This window comes from Coturnix japonica, chromosome 2 (assembly GCF_001577835.2).
Source record: "Coturnix japonica isolate 7356 chromosome 2, Coturnix japonica 2.1, whole genome shotgun sequence".
In the NCBI taxonomy this organism is placed as follows: Eukaryota; Metazoa; Chordata; class Aves; order Galliformes; family Phasianidae; genus Coturnix; species Coturnix japonica.
In genome coordinates this window covers 66,181,974-66,197,223 of record NC_029517.1, presented here as the reverse complement: position 1 = coordinate 66,197,223, position 15,250 = coordinate 66,181,974, and the positions used below count along the sequence as shown (strand labels likewise).

Sequence of the window (15,250 nt, the reverse complement as noted above, 5' to 3'; positions counted from 1 at the left end):
TGACTAAAGATGAAAATTAATTTATTCTGTGGAATTATACGAGTGACTTTAAGCGGCCTTGTAGAAAAAGATGCAGCTTACTGAAGGAAATGCATTATTATAACCTGTTCAGTAAATAAAAAACAAAGCACCAATAAAATCCATTTTATTGGTTATCAGAGCTTTGATTCTCTTTCAGCTTCCTCTCAAATGGCAATATACAACTCATTCCCCAACCCTAGCACAATTCAAATAGATATAAACAGTAACAAAAATAAATCCCAATGTCCAGCGTTGTAGAAGAAATACTATAATAGTAAAAGCACTGTACCTTAAAAATAAGAAAGATGCACAACATAAAAATCAGGGCTACTCTCTTAAGGCTCTGTTGAACGTTTAGAACTGGTTGTTTCCTTAAGAAGCTGAGCATAAACTTAATATCACACTGCTAGTGTTAATACACAGATTAGTTCTATAAACCCAGAATTACTCACAAACTTAAAGAGCTACTTGAAGGATTTTCTCAAAGTTTTTGATCACAGAGGTAGATTAAAAGCATGAGGAACGTTTGTATCTTTGTCAACAGCAGTTTCTAACAAAGCAGCAGAATTGTCTTTGCAGCAAATAACAAATTCAAGTATTCTAACCTCCTCTAAAGATGGCGTTACTTGTTCCTCACAAGAATAAATAACCAATGCATAGAATGTGCCTAGTGATATAATGCAGAGCTGTTTAAAGGTAGCTCAAAAAGATCCTCTGTACTCATTCACACAATGCTTTATTGTTCAAAGCGAATCAGTACCATCAGTGCCCTTCACATACAAGCTATGCTAACAAGGAAAGACAAAAGGTTATCCCAAATAATTTTCTTGTGTAAGTTTTTAAATTTTGTGTTTTTTATTTGTGTAAGGTATAGAATACATGTCCAAAACAACCATCATTCATATATACACACACACACACACCTTGCTTTGATTAGTGCACCTTTTATTTAACAATGTTGTTCCTATAGAATTGTAGTGAAACCTGAAAGTTTCAGACGCATAAACCACTCGCACTTACTTTCTCTTCTGGAATTATTACACCACAAACAAGGAAAACTTAAATTGGCCTCATTTACCCTTAACAATAAATAGCTAAGACCAATTTCCCATCCAAACACGCAACTCTTTCTGTTACACTAAGTAGGCACTGTATCTGCCTACTGATTGTTGGTAGGCGATAATGCCATATAAAGCAGAACACAGTTAAGCACCTACTTGATTTGAAGCCATTAATAGGATCCATAAAATAAAAGTTACTTGGAGGAAGGTTATTTAACACCTGCAAGGATGCCCCCTTGTCCAAGAAGTTACAATGGAAGACATTTCATAGGCACTACAATTAAAATGAAGTTAATCAATAAAATTTTATTAGTTACATACATCGCTTAAGTTTGCGGTAGTCTGACAGTTTAAAGTGGTGAAAGACAACAAGTCCTTGAACAGTGATACTATATAATAAATAAGAATTGAGATGCTCAATGAAACTGTGAAAGAAGGGTGAGGTAATGTCATCAGACAATTTAAGCTACTGAATACAATGCTTTGTGAGAAGGTTGGTTTTGATCTAGACAAATATTTCCAAGTTGTCAAACAAATGTTTTAACGTCTGCTGAATAAAACATTATATCAAATAACTAAATCATTAATACCAAAAATAGAACAAGAACAAAGAGAACCTTTTTAATCTTCTCCCCTAGAAAATACGTATAACAAGGCACATTAGGAAAAATATCTTCAATTTTTTTTTTTTTTTATTATTCCATTAGATTTAGATACCCAAAACCATTTTTCCCATATCATAAAACAATGGGGAGAAGTTTAAGTTGCCTTTTTACAGATGCAAAAATTTTCTAAAGTGCAGTGATTGTTATCTCAAAAACTATCAGCAGAAAGTAAAAAAACAAAAACAAAAAACAAAAATTAAACCATGAAAAATAAGCTTTGAGAACATTCCAAGTAATGAGAATATATGCATTCAGCCACATATTAAAGCAATTCAAAACCAAAGTATAATATTAAAAACATTTATAAAGCTCTATTTTATCTTGTTCCCTTCATAGACTGTAACTTTGTACATTTTTTTTTTTCCCCAAAAAAAGCCACCAAAACCTGACAATACTTTTAAACAGAAGAATTATCAGCATCTTTAGCATGTGAAAAAGCCCAGCAGTTTATGTGGAGAAAAATAATGGCAAGTAAATTCACTGTAATATTTTGAAGCACTGAGCAATGTATTTTGATTGTAAATTGCTTTTGGACCATATTATTTTAGCTGTACAGCAGATACCAATGATTTCAGCAGTTTCAAAAGTCTCTTTGATATCTTAACAGCAAAACCTTTGGGCAATTTACTCTTCCTGTCAGCATTAATAACCAACTCCTGAAAAATATCCAGTTGAATAAAGATGTAAAAGACGTCATATTCCTCATACAGAACATCGTGCCCTTTAAATTTTGCACATCATAAATAGCATTAAAATTTCTATTCACTCCAAGCATTCACATTTAAGACATCTCACATGCACAACACTACTGATCCTTTTAAACTAGAAAAGCACAAAATCTACTGAAAGAAATAGAAACTTCCAGGTATCTTAACCTTTCCAAGAATACAAAGTGTTCAGAAACAAGGTAGTAAATACATCAGTGCTGCCCTGCTTCCAGACTTTTGGAGTAAGATAACTACTTTATTAAACAAACATCTTTGTTCTGTAGAAAACTGGTATCCCTTTTCTTCATCCCTTTCCATTTGTGTCATATGTGAACTTTCTTAGAGTCTGTGTTATATTTGCCTGTTCTTTAAAAAAAACGTGTAGGCTTGAGAGTCCTACCAGCACTTAAGCAAATAAAGGGAGCTTACTTGCAGCAGGTACCTTTCTAGGGTTTTCAGAAGTGCTGGTAACCATCTGTAATTTTATGACAAAATAATTTTAGGAAAAGCATCATTTTATGATGCGTATACACATAAACTGTACCTCTCTCACAGTGTCTCTTTAAACTACTGACGTCTAAAGAGCCAAGACCAGGAAGAAACAACGTGCTCACCTTCAAAAAATTGCCACAAGTCATCCTAAGATTGTGGTAATTGCAACAGGGTTGCTCCAATTGTACTTTGTAAACCCCATCAATATTTATCAGCTGCTTGAATCAAACCTAAGTGCTGTGTTTAGTGCTGAATAAGAACACTCAAAGAAATAAACTGTTAGTACAAAAATTAGTTACCTTACTATTCCACTTGAGATCAGTGTACACCCACAGCATTCTTCTATAACTACAGTGTCAAAAAGCTCATCCAGTCAATTACTAAGAACTAAAGTCCAAGTTTGGCACATGCAGCAATTCTCAGGAGCATCCCTTTATTTTATTAAAACACTGATAAGAACAATGATCCCGTTACCAAGCATAACCTGACTGGCAGCTACTCAAGGTGCTTCATCTCAACGTTGTGCACAAAGATCACACCTTGCCTTTGACTGAGGCACATAAGGCGCAGTGCAGAAGTACAACAGTTCAGACACTAGAGGACAGTCTGTTCATTTGACTGAACCTCTAAATCTGTAGTGCTTGTTCCTCATCACTTCCTTTCTCTTGCACTAGAATTCACGTTCATAACTGATGAATCCACTTGCAGGAAGCTTCTCTTCAGATTAGAGAATTTTTCTTAGGCTAGTTGACATTATTTTTTACATAAGTCTCAAAGTGTTGCAAGAATCCTTGAAAATGATATAATTAATGTCAGTACTGTCTGTCCAACACCAAAGACAAGAGCTTCTAAGGGAGCCATATTCTTTCCTGCTACTCTGTAAATTCCAGCTACTGCAGCACCTAAGAATCACAAGAAAAAAACAACGGTCAAATTATACAAGTAAAACTAAGGTTGAAATATATGACAAATGATTTACTGTACTTATGCATTAGCTATTGCTAGAATATTACCAAACACTGAATTACTTCACGGCATTATGCAATTATTTAGCCTTGCTTGACTTTTCCTAGTTTCATCAAAAGGCCTTCGGGGATAATTTTGCCAAATGAACCAGATTAACTGTTCCAACACAAGCAATTAGCAAAAAAGCCAAACCCTCTAAAACATGCATCTAGAATTTACCAAGCCCAAATTGTGGTTTAACTGTCTTCATACAGACAGGGAGAAGACAATAACATTAAGACTGTGAACACCTACAAAATGCCTTAAAAAAACTATATGTCTATCTGTTTCATTTCATATTTCTGTTAAACAATCATGTCATACTGTGCTAATTAGCTTTGATTTAAACTACTAAACAGTTAACAGTTGTCTGGCAAATCAAGCAAAACATGAAAAAGATCAAGAAGTCTTAGACTGTAATTCATGAGTGCGTATGGGGAAAAGACTTTAACCAACATCATTAGCTTTTCAGTTATATAAAATTAAGAAACCATTTCTCCTGTGCAGTTGCATGCAAATTCTCCTTTGAAATATAACACCAAATGACAAGACTTTACCCATATACAATACATTGCACCAAAAACAAGTCATTTGTTCTCAACTCCCTCCTACTGTCTTTCATACAGTGAATTCTTCAAGCACATTTAGTAATAGTAATAGTCTCATGCAGGTTGGAAGGGACCTTAGAGATCATCGAGTCCAACCCCCGGGATTCAAGCCTCTGTGTAGCAGAGCGGCACTTCTACCACTTGCGCCACAGGGGGGATTCGAACCCGGGCCTCAGGTGTTGCAACGCGGCATTCCTACCACTGCGCCACCAGGGCACACAATTTAATGTACAAAAGCAACAGAGCAAATTAATGGTTGTGTTGACTTGAAATAAGAGCCTAAGAAAGAAAATCTTTGCATCCGCCTTTCAAAAAATTGTCATGCTAATAAATAACATTTTCTTCTCGAATTTCTTCTCAGTGTAAGGATACACAAATGCTTATGCAAAATAGAAAAAAGAAGCTTGTATACAGCTGTGTCAGTAGGTATAAAAATAATTCAATCCACTCTTCAAATTTATCTGGAACAGCTTTTGTTTTTGGTATTTTCTCTACTAGTATTTGCTGTAGAGTACTTAATTCCCCTGCCTAGAGAAAATACTGGGGTTTTCAACTACAGACCTTTTGTATGCGATATCTCAAATGCAGTCCAGTTAAATGCTTCCAGAGTACATGATGGCCCTTTCCAACTCGAGGAAACCTGAAAAGCTGCCAGTTTTTTTAATATTTTACTTGTCTTCAGAAGCTTCCCCAAAGAATTTCTTTCAGCATGAAATAACCCACATGAGTACTGTCCAGAAATAAAGACACCTTGGCATTTTTGGCTAATCACAGAATGACCCGGGTTGGAAGGGACCTCAAGGATCATGCAGTTCCAACCCCCCTGCCTAGCAGGTCCACCAAACTTCCACAATTACTAGATCAGGTTGCCCAGGGCCCCATCCAACCTGGCCTTGAACATCTCAAGGACGGGTCATCCAGTTTCATCTCTCTGTGCAAAACCAGTGAGAATAACATAAGTCTACAGTGCCAGCTCAGAGAAATTCCCTAGTGAAATACATTATTTACACACAAACAGTACTGCTTCCACAAACATTTTGACATGTAAATTCAGATATCAAAAAACAACTGCACCTCTCCTCTTTCCATACATAAATAAAAGAGGCGAAGTAAATTCATGTCAGAAACAGATTTCCCCACTTCTGCTTGGATATTCAACATTACATTTCCTAGCTTTTGTTCTTCAGAAGTGGTCATTTTGCTGACCTAATAACAGCGCCACTGCCATTTTAAACACAGGACAATTCAATATCAGCATAACAAGCAATATAAGGCATTAATTGGTTCCATATGCCTCACCTTAGAAGGAAAAAGAAAACACCAAATGTTGTTAAACAATAAAATGTCAGGGTGGGGAATATGCAGCAATTAAAACATCATTAAAACATAATTCTGAAGAAAGCCCCCAAGGAAGCCTTTCTTAAAGTTCATATTTTTAATCAAATTTTAAATTTAATAGGCAATAAGAACTTTCAGTCTAAGAAAGCATGAGAAAATCTGCTGCAAAACAACCATGAGTGTCTAATGCTGAAGCGTTACCCCTACTCTGATAACCTATACAGCACAAAGACAAAGGCAAGAGCTTAAAGTCCTATGGTAGTCTCTAGATTTACAGTTCCTTACCTTCAAAGGTTCTACTACCTTTCAAGTTAGACCACCTTGTTAACAACACTGAAGGTGTTTGGACAGAAACTACCATTCAAGTTACTACAGACAACATTCAATCCATTGATTGCAGTGTTGAGAACTCCATACTACCAGCACTGTTTCAGACAGTAAGTACGAGCTTATTTCCTATGGAAATAATACTATTTCCCACTGCTCACCCCAAACTGAAAACTCCGTTCTCTTGCCTATTTGGGAAAGATACTACAGACCGTTTATAAGCTAGATTGAAGTAGTACTTCTAACTATGAACCTTGTATTTACTCATCTTTTAGCACACTGCTTTAACAGAAAAAAATATATCCACAGATAAGACACTAACATCCCAATACAAAGAAATAAAAACCGTAAAATATTTCTCAGGTGGCTGAGTTTGGAATAACACCATTAGAAATGCTGTAACGATGCTCTTGTTGAAGAGCACCATATGTAAGTTAATAGCACACATAGCTCACTTGTTTTTTTTTCCCTGAGAGGAAGAACAGAGCAGGAATGACAACTACTGTCATTACTCCTTATTAATAACCATTACCCAAATAAATTAGAAAAATATCAATTTGAAGACAACGGAAAACTGGAAAGGTCTTTCAAATCCTTGAGTCAAACACAATTATTTGGTTTGTTCTGAGTGACGTGCATAGTTCAGACTGTTATATGCTCATTAAAAACAGAATAAAAGCCACAGGTATCCTTTGTTGTAGAGGTACGTAGCACCTCTACATCCTTTAAAAGAGGAATATCCTTTCAAGATGCAATATGAAAGCCTCCGGCAGGCCCAAGGAAGAAAGTAAGGAAGCCAGTCCTGATGTCAATGGAATATGGACCTCATTTCTAAAAGAAACTAATGGCTTTAAGTGTACTGATAGATTAACATGATTTTAAAAAAAAAAAAAAAAAAAAAAAAAAAAAGAAAAGAAAAAACTACCTGTGGCCAAAATTGGCAACAATTACAATAGGACTGGACTGTAAATTCTGATCCTCAAATGATATTACTTCTTGACCATTGATACTTGAATATCTTGGTACACAAAGCAGAGAAAATGAAAGAGTAAGATAACCATCTGCTAACAATTCTGGAGTCATTTTACCTTTACATAATAGGAAGAACAACTTAGCCATCATAGTCATTAGAATTACTATGCAATTAACACAAAATCCTTAATAAGCAATTAACGTATTTTTATTTTTAGATGTAAATAAGTAAAAACGCAAAAGATAGACTTACTGGTTATCATTGCTCCAGTTACAGAACCCAGAAATCCAATGCTGACCACAATGACAGAGATCAGCCTCCCCTGCCTATGCCTCTGCAGCATCACAAACATTAATACTCCCACAGCACCATGGACAAAGAGAGAGGAGAAGAGAGCCCAGAGGAAAACCCAGTACCACATTTCTGAAAGAAAGCAGTGAAAAGATTAATATTTCTCAGACAATAGCATCATAAAAGATTTAGAAACAATGCATACAATCAATAGTAGAAGAAGTGCAACAGTGATTTTGGTCTTGAAAGGAATTAACATGAAAACACCAGCATATGATCAAGACGCCATCCTCTTTCAGCAGTCTAACTTAAATGAATAGTGCTACTATGCTTTAAAAGGAAAACAAAACAACAACAACAAAAAGATGAAAAAATTTAGTTAAGAGTTTCTGCTGCAGTTTGCCCCCCAAAAAAGTAAGCGTCCTTACAACAGCAGGATACTATTTATCAGGTGAGCCTGTATTATTGCAGCTTGACACACGTCAGTCATTTGAGCAGAAATATAACCCAATTAGCTAATTCAAAAATACATCAATACATCACATTAAGCAAAGAGTACTGTGAAAGGCTGCGGAGAAAGAACAGTCACTATACAGCAACCACAGTCCATTAAGGATAACCAAAAGACCCTTTCAAGAGAAGAGCAAGGAAAATTGCTAGTAAGAGTACACATAGTTAATACCAACAGCCACAGCTCAAGGTTCAACTTATCATTCCAAGTGACTGGACACACACATACACATACACATACACACACATACACACACACACACACACACACACACTAAGGTTGGTTCTAAGCAGCACTATCAAAGCTCTCCACCCCTTTACCCTCAGCCCTGAATTAGGTCATAAATATCTTTGCAGGAGGATCAGAACTAAAGTACTCTTGGTGCAGAAATATAAGAAAGAAACTACTTACCTTCAGAAGGCCTGTAAAGTCCCCAGCTACGCAGGGATCTCCAGATGAGATACTCTTACCACCAATGCCAGCCCTTAAATGAGATCTGCAAAGGGATGGATCCTGGCTCCACCCCTTCCAATCACTCAGGTGCATTGCTTGCACCTGAGCTCCCCTTGGTTGGCCCTGCCTTTCCACCAGCTGCTCAACCACTGGTTCCAGTCACGACTTAGCATTTCCACTACATTAGGTTTAAGGAAGACAGTAATTGCTGATCTAATCTGCCATGGGCACAGATAGCTTAGGAGAAGAACCACTTTTGCAGTCCTAGCAGGCCTCATCTGTTTTTAGTTATTATCTGTTATTACTTGAATATCTTAGACCTTATACCTTGTCCTCCATGACAATGTGGTTGAGCCATCTATCAGGTGACTTAAAGAAAACAAAACTAATATGCTGGAAGCTCAATGCAATGTTGAATACGCTGTTTCAAAATTAACTTGTTCTTACACATAAGAGGAGGCTTTGCCTTGTTTGCCAGTAAATAGTGTAGCAGAAATGCTACTTGTTTTCTGGATGCAGCACTCTTCCCTGCAATTAAGTCAGCTACCCAATTTTTTGTATCAGAAATTTTAAATCACATTATCCTGATACATAAAACATGCCTACTGAGGGTGGCAGAGCGCTGGAACAGGCTGCCCAGGGAGGTGGTGGAGTCTCCTTCTCTGGAGATATTCAAGAACCGCCTGGATGCCTACCTGTGCGACGTGGTGTAGGGAACCTGCTTTGGCAGGGGGGTTGGACTCGATGATCTCTAGAGGTCCCTTCCAACCCCTACAATTCTGTGATTCTGTGATCATCATCCTTGAATTTCAACAGAGTTTACTAGGCACTGCAGTGCCCCATAGGAAATCAGTGTTTGTGGTCATTGCTAAACCTTCCACCAGGTAGAAAATGGAATTGATTTCCCAGTCGTAGGAAGACTTACAGTAACTGTAGTGTTAGAAGGAAATAAAAGATTATTAAAGGGTTAACTACTCACCCATAACTAAGAATCCAATAATATTTAGAAACTCCTTACACAACAAAATAACTGCATAGTGGTCAACTACTTTGATCCTAAACTCCAAATAAACCTTTAGGAAAATTAGTACTGTGATGCATTTTATATTTAGTGCAGGAGACGACAGAACAGAACTGCCCCAAATGTCTTATTGGGTAAAGGAACATAAAATAGAGTTCTTTGGCACCCACTTTTTTCTCCTATTCCTTAAAGCAACATATATATAAAATGCATTCAAAAGGAAATTATAGAACATCCAGCAGTATTTCCTGATTCCCACAAATGCAGCTGTAGTGTTTAAAGAATCCAGTTACAGACTATAACTTCACAGAGGCTTAGGCTTTCAATTAGATAGTGTTGGAAAGTCAGCAAAGCAAGAAGTGCAGGTAGCGTTACATACATCAGCACTCTTCCAATACAGTCTTATTATATATCATTCTTAACATCTATTTCTGCTAGACTTACTACAGATGCTAAAACATGTAGGCATTCACTCACAGCAGCTGGATGGGAAGCAGATAAAGGTCAGAAGCCTAAATATCTTCATTTGCATATGACGAAAAACATAAAAAGGAGAAGACACAGAAGGTGGAAGTAACAGGTATGAAAAAATGACCTGCTCAAGCTTGAAAAGAGGGCCCATGTGAACCTAATGAGGTTCAGCAAGGCCAAGTGCAAGGTGTTGCAATTGGGTCAGGCAATCCCAAATATGAGCACAGACTGGGAGAAGAACTCCTTGAGATCAGCCCTGCCAAGGACTTGGAAGTCCAAGTAGATGAAAAGCTGGACATAAATCAGCAGTATGAACTTGCAACACAAGGGCTGAGGCACCTCTCCTAGACAGAAGGGTGAAGGAGCTGGACTTGTTTGGCCTAGAGAAGAGAAGGTTCCAGAGAGACCTCATTATAGCCTTACAGTATTTGAAGGGAGCTTATAAACAGGAGGGAGATTGACTTTTTATATGATCTGAAAGTGATGGGACAAGGGGAATAGTTTTAAACTAAAACTGGAATAGGCTCCCCAGGGAGGTGGTTGAATTGCCATCCCTGGTTGTGTTTAAGAGCCATTCAGATGTGGTACTTAGGGACATGATTTAGTGTAGGGCTTTTAGAGTTAGGGTACTATGGTTAGGCTGCAGTTGGACTTGATGATCTTCAAGGTCTTTTCCAACCTGGGTAATTCTATGATTCTACGAAAAGATTTCAATTAGATGCTGGGGGTTATTTCTTTACTCAGAGAGTAGTGAGGTGCTGAAACAGGGAAGATGTGGATGCCCCATTCCTGAAGGTATTCCCGGCCATGCTGGATGGGTCCCTGGGTAACCTGATCTAGTGGGTAGTAATTGTGCCCATGGAAGGGAACTGGACCTACACAATCTTTTAAGGTTCCTTTCAAGCCAAGCCATTCAGTGACTGCAATGAGTCTATGAATATCATCTCAGTCCTCAAACCTGAAATAGGACAAGTATCTTTTGAGCAGTTTCCAAAGAAAAGACAGAAAAAGCTGTACTTGCTTATTCTCTTTTCTTCTTCATCTTTATGCTTAGTAGTTCAACACACACTTTTGCTCGTGAATTAGACAAGCAGTGAACATGGCTGTATGGTTGCCCACAGAGGCCGTGGATGCCCTCTCCCTAGATACATTCAAGGTCAAACCAGATGGGGCTTTGAGCAGCCTGGTCTAGTGGGAGGTGTCCCTGCCTATAGCAGGGGGTTGGAATTAGACAATCTGAAAGGTGCCTTTCAACTCAAACCATTTTGTGATTCTCTGATTCTATAAACTGTTTAACATGAATGAACAGGGAAAAGAGGAGTATCATCCAGTTCCAGAAGCATGATGATACAGCCATCAGATAAACAGTGTGCTAAAGATGCACTGAAGACAGCAAAGAATGGGTTCTGAGTAACACCGAGGGATTCCATGAAGTAATAAACAGTGCACACTTCTGAGCACAAAAGGTCAAGATCTTGCTTGATCAAAAAAGAACCCTGTAGTTGATGCCTAAACATGAGAAGAAAATTAAACTGTAGTGTTTTAAGAACACGCTGACACAACAGATACATATGTGCTATATACAAGATTCGTACTTTAAGAGGTATAAACTAACTGACATGATCAATTGCTGCTGCCTCGAAAACAAAACTTACTGTCAAAAAAATATACCTGTGGGGTATTTTGCTGGTGTAGCAACAAAGATTTAGCTTTACTTAGCAGCAAGCTCCAGATCCTTACAAGCAATGATAGCTGATTCGTTGTACAGATTGCACTGGGTGGGATTATTCTTATTATTTTTACCAGGAAAAGCAGCAGGGCTTGAATGACTTGTAATTCATAGAATCATCTGAGTTGGAAGGGACTGTTAAAGGTCACTTACTGCCTGTTCATTGCAAGGAAACGGGACATATACAACAATATCAGGTTCTCAGAGTCCCATCCAGCCCGACCTTGAATGTCTCCAGTGACTGAGCATCTAACAAGGAAACATGTTCCAGTGTTTCACTACCCTTATAATATACCTTTTTCCTTATAGCCCAACCTGTCTGTGCATTTTCCTCTTGCTCTCCAGTTTGACCAGTAGGTGCTGGTTCAGCCATGCCAATCTCTTTCCTTCTTTTCCTTGTCTTCCTATACCTGGAGATGCTCTCGTACCTTAAGGAAGGTACGAGATTCCTTAAAGATCTGCCAACACTGCTCTGCTCCATTGCCCTTGAGGACAAATTCCCAGGGGGTTCTGTTGACTAACTTCCTGAAGAACTGGAATCTGGCTTTCCTAAAATTTAGCATCCTGATTTTACTTTCATCTGTCTGATATCCCTCAGGAGTGTGAACTCCACCACTGCATGGTCACTACAGCCCAAGAAGCCTCCAGTCCTGATGTTACCAATCTGTTCACTTCGTTGGTGAGCAACAGGCTCAGTATTGCATCCCTCTGGTAGGGCTGTCTGTTACTTGACTCAAGAAGTTATCCTAAAGTTATGCATTTATTGAGCCTCCTGTATTGCCCACAGCTCACTGCAGCACTTTTCCAGTAGGTGTCAGAAGAACCCTTGCAGGACAAGAGCCAGTGATCACGATGCCTTCTGTAGCTACTTCATCAACAGGCTCTAATTCATCCAACAGCCTGTAGTTGTTACTAACCACATCTCCCTTCATTGTCTCAGTCTCTAACTCTCATTCTCAGGCTTTTGACTTGCTCATGGCTGTTCTTCTGGGACAGCTTTTCACACTAGATCTTCCTTAGAAATGGGTACAGCACCTGTAGAAGGCAACTCCTCCTCCCCTCCATCCACACTCATCCACTCTGAACAGCTTGTAGCCACTGATAGCCACACTGCAGTCATAGGAATCATCCTAATGGGTTTCAGTGACAGCGACTACACCGTGGTTTTCTAGCACGGTGGCTTCCAGTTCTTTCTGTTTGTTTCCCAAACTGCACATATTGGTGTAGAGGTGCTTCAGCTGGGCAGCCAGCCTTTTAGCTTTCTTAGAGAAGAACTCTATCATTCCTTAGAATTATTTTCCCTGAGTTTCCCCACTGCCTTCTCCTATTGCCTCTGTGGTCCTTGGCTCATCATCACAAGACTTCAAGTGTATTACAGCGTTGCCAACACATCTGGTGCCCACTAACACCCTGTCCCTGTCACACACCTACTCATGGACAGACTCATTTTCCACCTTCCTCTCTCCTTCAAACCTTGTTGAAAGCCCTGACAGCTTTTCCAAAATGACTCTTACCCCTTTAAGAAAGATAAATCCCATCCTCTGCCTGTAAGCTTCGTGCCATGTAGGCACTTCATCGTCAAAAAACAAACAAAAAAAAAGCCTTGGCAACAGCACCAAACCATGAGCCAAATTTTCTATGTCCAAATTCTAGGTCTTGTTATTTTCATCTATGATCCAGTCTATCACCATTAGCTACAAAATTAAATCTAGCAAGTATCTGTGCTCTGAATACAAAGATACAAATTTCAGTCAACAAAGTAACACGTGCTTCTGAGGTTTGAATTACAGAACTGCATGGTTGTAATCGGGTGCCCTGGATGCTATCAGGAGCACTCAGTCGAATCACTGTTTGAGATGTTACGCTCTTTGAGCCTGCTTTGGCAGGGGGGTTGAACTTGATGATCTCTAGAGGTCCCTTCCAACCCCTACAATTCTGTGATTCTGTGATTCTTGCTGTGTAAACTGGAAGAGAAGAACTTGCTGAAGAGCATTTAAATCATAAATGAGAGACTAGTCCATTGAAGTTACAAGATAAGGTACAACGACAATCTAGACAAATAACCGTAGGATGGAGTATAGGGAAAAATGCATGAATACACGAGGTAGACCTTGAGCATCTTCTATGTGACTCCCATCTGATCTCTTATAAATGTTCACTTTCAAGGTAGTTTTTGTTTGTTTTATTGGTTTATTTTAAAACATATTAAAACAGCTGTGGAGTCTCAAGATCACCACTATAGGACACTACAACCTAAGGGTAGAGAGAGGAAGACACTGACTTTAGAAGCCATACAGCACAACACAAGCCTCTACATTCAACAACACAGGGTAAGCTAACATAGACTACTTCTACCTTTTACAGTATTTTACAGTATTATTGGTTACTACTTTTAAAACCTCTCTTAGGTTACAATGAGGAACAATGCCTTACATCAAACACTAAAAACCAATTTTTTTTTTTCATTGCTGTCGTGCCACACAACAGCTTACAGCTGTAGGAACAACCAGCACTAACCCATTCCCCATCGTGTTACCGTGGATAAAATAATTATTCTTCATATTCTTTAAATTCAATAAAGAACAACCATTCCACATCAAAATACCTGTGCAATGCCTTGTTACACTGCAAAAGCACCAAGAATGCCCTTAACTCAAAGCTTACTGTTAATCTGTCACCAACTATTCTACCCCTATAACAGGAGAAGAACACACTCAGTGACACCTTTGCTACCGATACAAAACCCCTTCTAGCCCAGAGCTGGAAGTCTGTGATTTACCTGAAGCTGGATAGAACAGGGAGCCAAGAGACGCACCTCACCACTGCATGCCTATGGGGTTGTCTCATAGCAGCCCTTAGGTCAGAATCCTTTTCTCAGCGTGAGGCAGAAAGGAAATAAACCAGTTGTTGCCAAGCTAGCCAGGTTCCCTTGTAGCAGGAGCAGGGATCTGCCTTGCTCGTCTCTCTCAGAGCTTTAGGGCAACACAATGGCTTTGTCTTTAAGAATCCTTGATGCTTAAAACCGTGCTTACTTGCCAGGAAACATCTGCTACTCCATTTGCTCACACCTCTCTTATTGTACAGGGGCATACTCAGAGTAGGAAAAAAACCACCATAAAAAGCATCTATTTCTCACACTCGTCTCTGCTTTTTTACGACTCTCCTTCAAATGCCGATAAGCACACACCCGCAGCAAGAGAAAAACCACCTCCTCAAGCATATTTATGCATTCACACACTTTATACAGCCCTTCACTCAACACTCTGGAGCCCATGGAACCATAGAATGGCTTGGAATGGACCTCAAGGACCATTCAAGGAATGGACCTCAAGGATCAAACACACCTTCAGCTTCTCATCAGCTCCAGCCCCACCCACACACGAAAGACCGGGAAGACAAGGCAGGCAAGGAAGCATCCTCCCCCACTGAGCTCACCGGTGAGGTTCCTCAGGACGGTGCCGTGAGCCCAGAGGCTGAGCACTTGCTGCACCGACAGGTTGATCATGGAGTTATCCCCCGCTTCCACCTTCATGGTGCTCAAGGCCCCTCAGCCGGGGGGCGCGGGAGCCGGAGAGCC

The 15,250-nt window shown here is 39.1% G+C and overlaps 1 protein-coding gene across 1 annotated transcript; it reads right to left on the bottom strand.

Moving 5' to 3' along the window:
- Window positions 1–1,362: 1,362 nt before the first annotated feature.
- On the bottom strand, window positions 1,363–15,216 carry TMEM170B (transmembrane protein 170B). The gene is made up of 3 exons (XM_015854592.1): window positions 15,109–15,216; window positions 7,450–7,620; window positions 1,363–3,848 (listed from the first exon to the last, which is right to left on the bottom strand). The coding sequence occupies exons 1-3, from the start codon at window positions 15,203–15,205 to the stop codon at window positions 3,718–3,720; spliced, it is 399 nt and encodes a 132-aa protein (XP_015710078.1). The 5' UTR covers window positions 15,206–15,216; the 3' UTR covers window positions 1,363–3,717.
- Window positions 15,217–15,250: the final 34 nt, after the last annotated feature.

Bases quoted from the DNA above. Each gene is read 5' to 3' on its own strand.
- TMEM170B (XM_015854592.1), bottom strand. From the start codon at position 15,205: ATGAAGGTGGAAGCGGGGGATAACTCCATGATCAACCTGTCGGTGCAG. The intron at 7,621-15,108 runs GTGAGCTCAGTG...GCTTTCTTTCAG, and splicing joins CGTCCTGAGGAACCTCACCG to AAATGTGGTACTGGGTTTTC. The intron at 3,849-7,449 runs GTAAGTCTATCT...TGTGATTCTTAG, and splicing joins AACTGGAGCAATGATAACCA to GTGCTGCAGTAGCTGGAATT.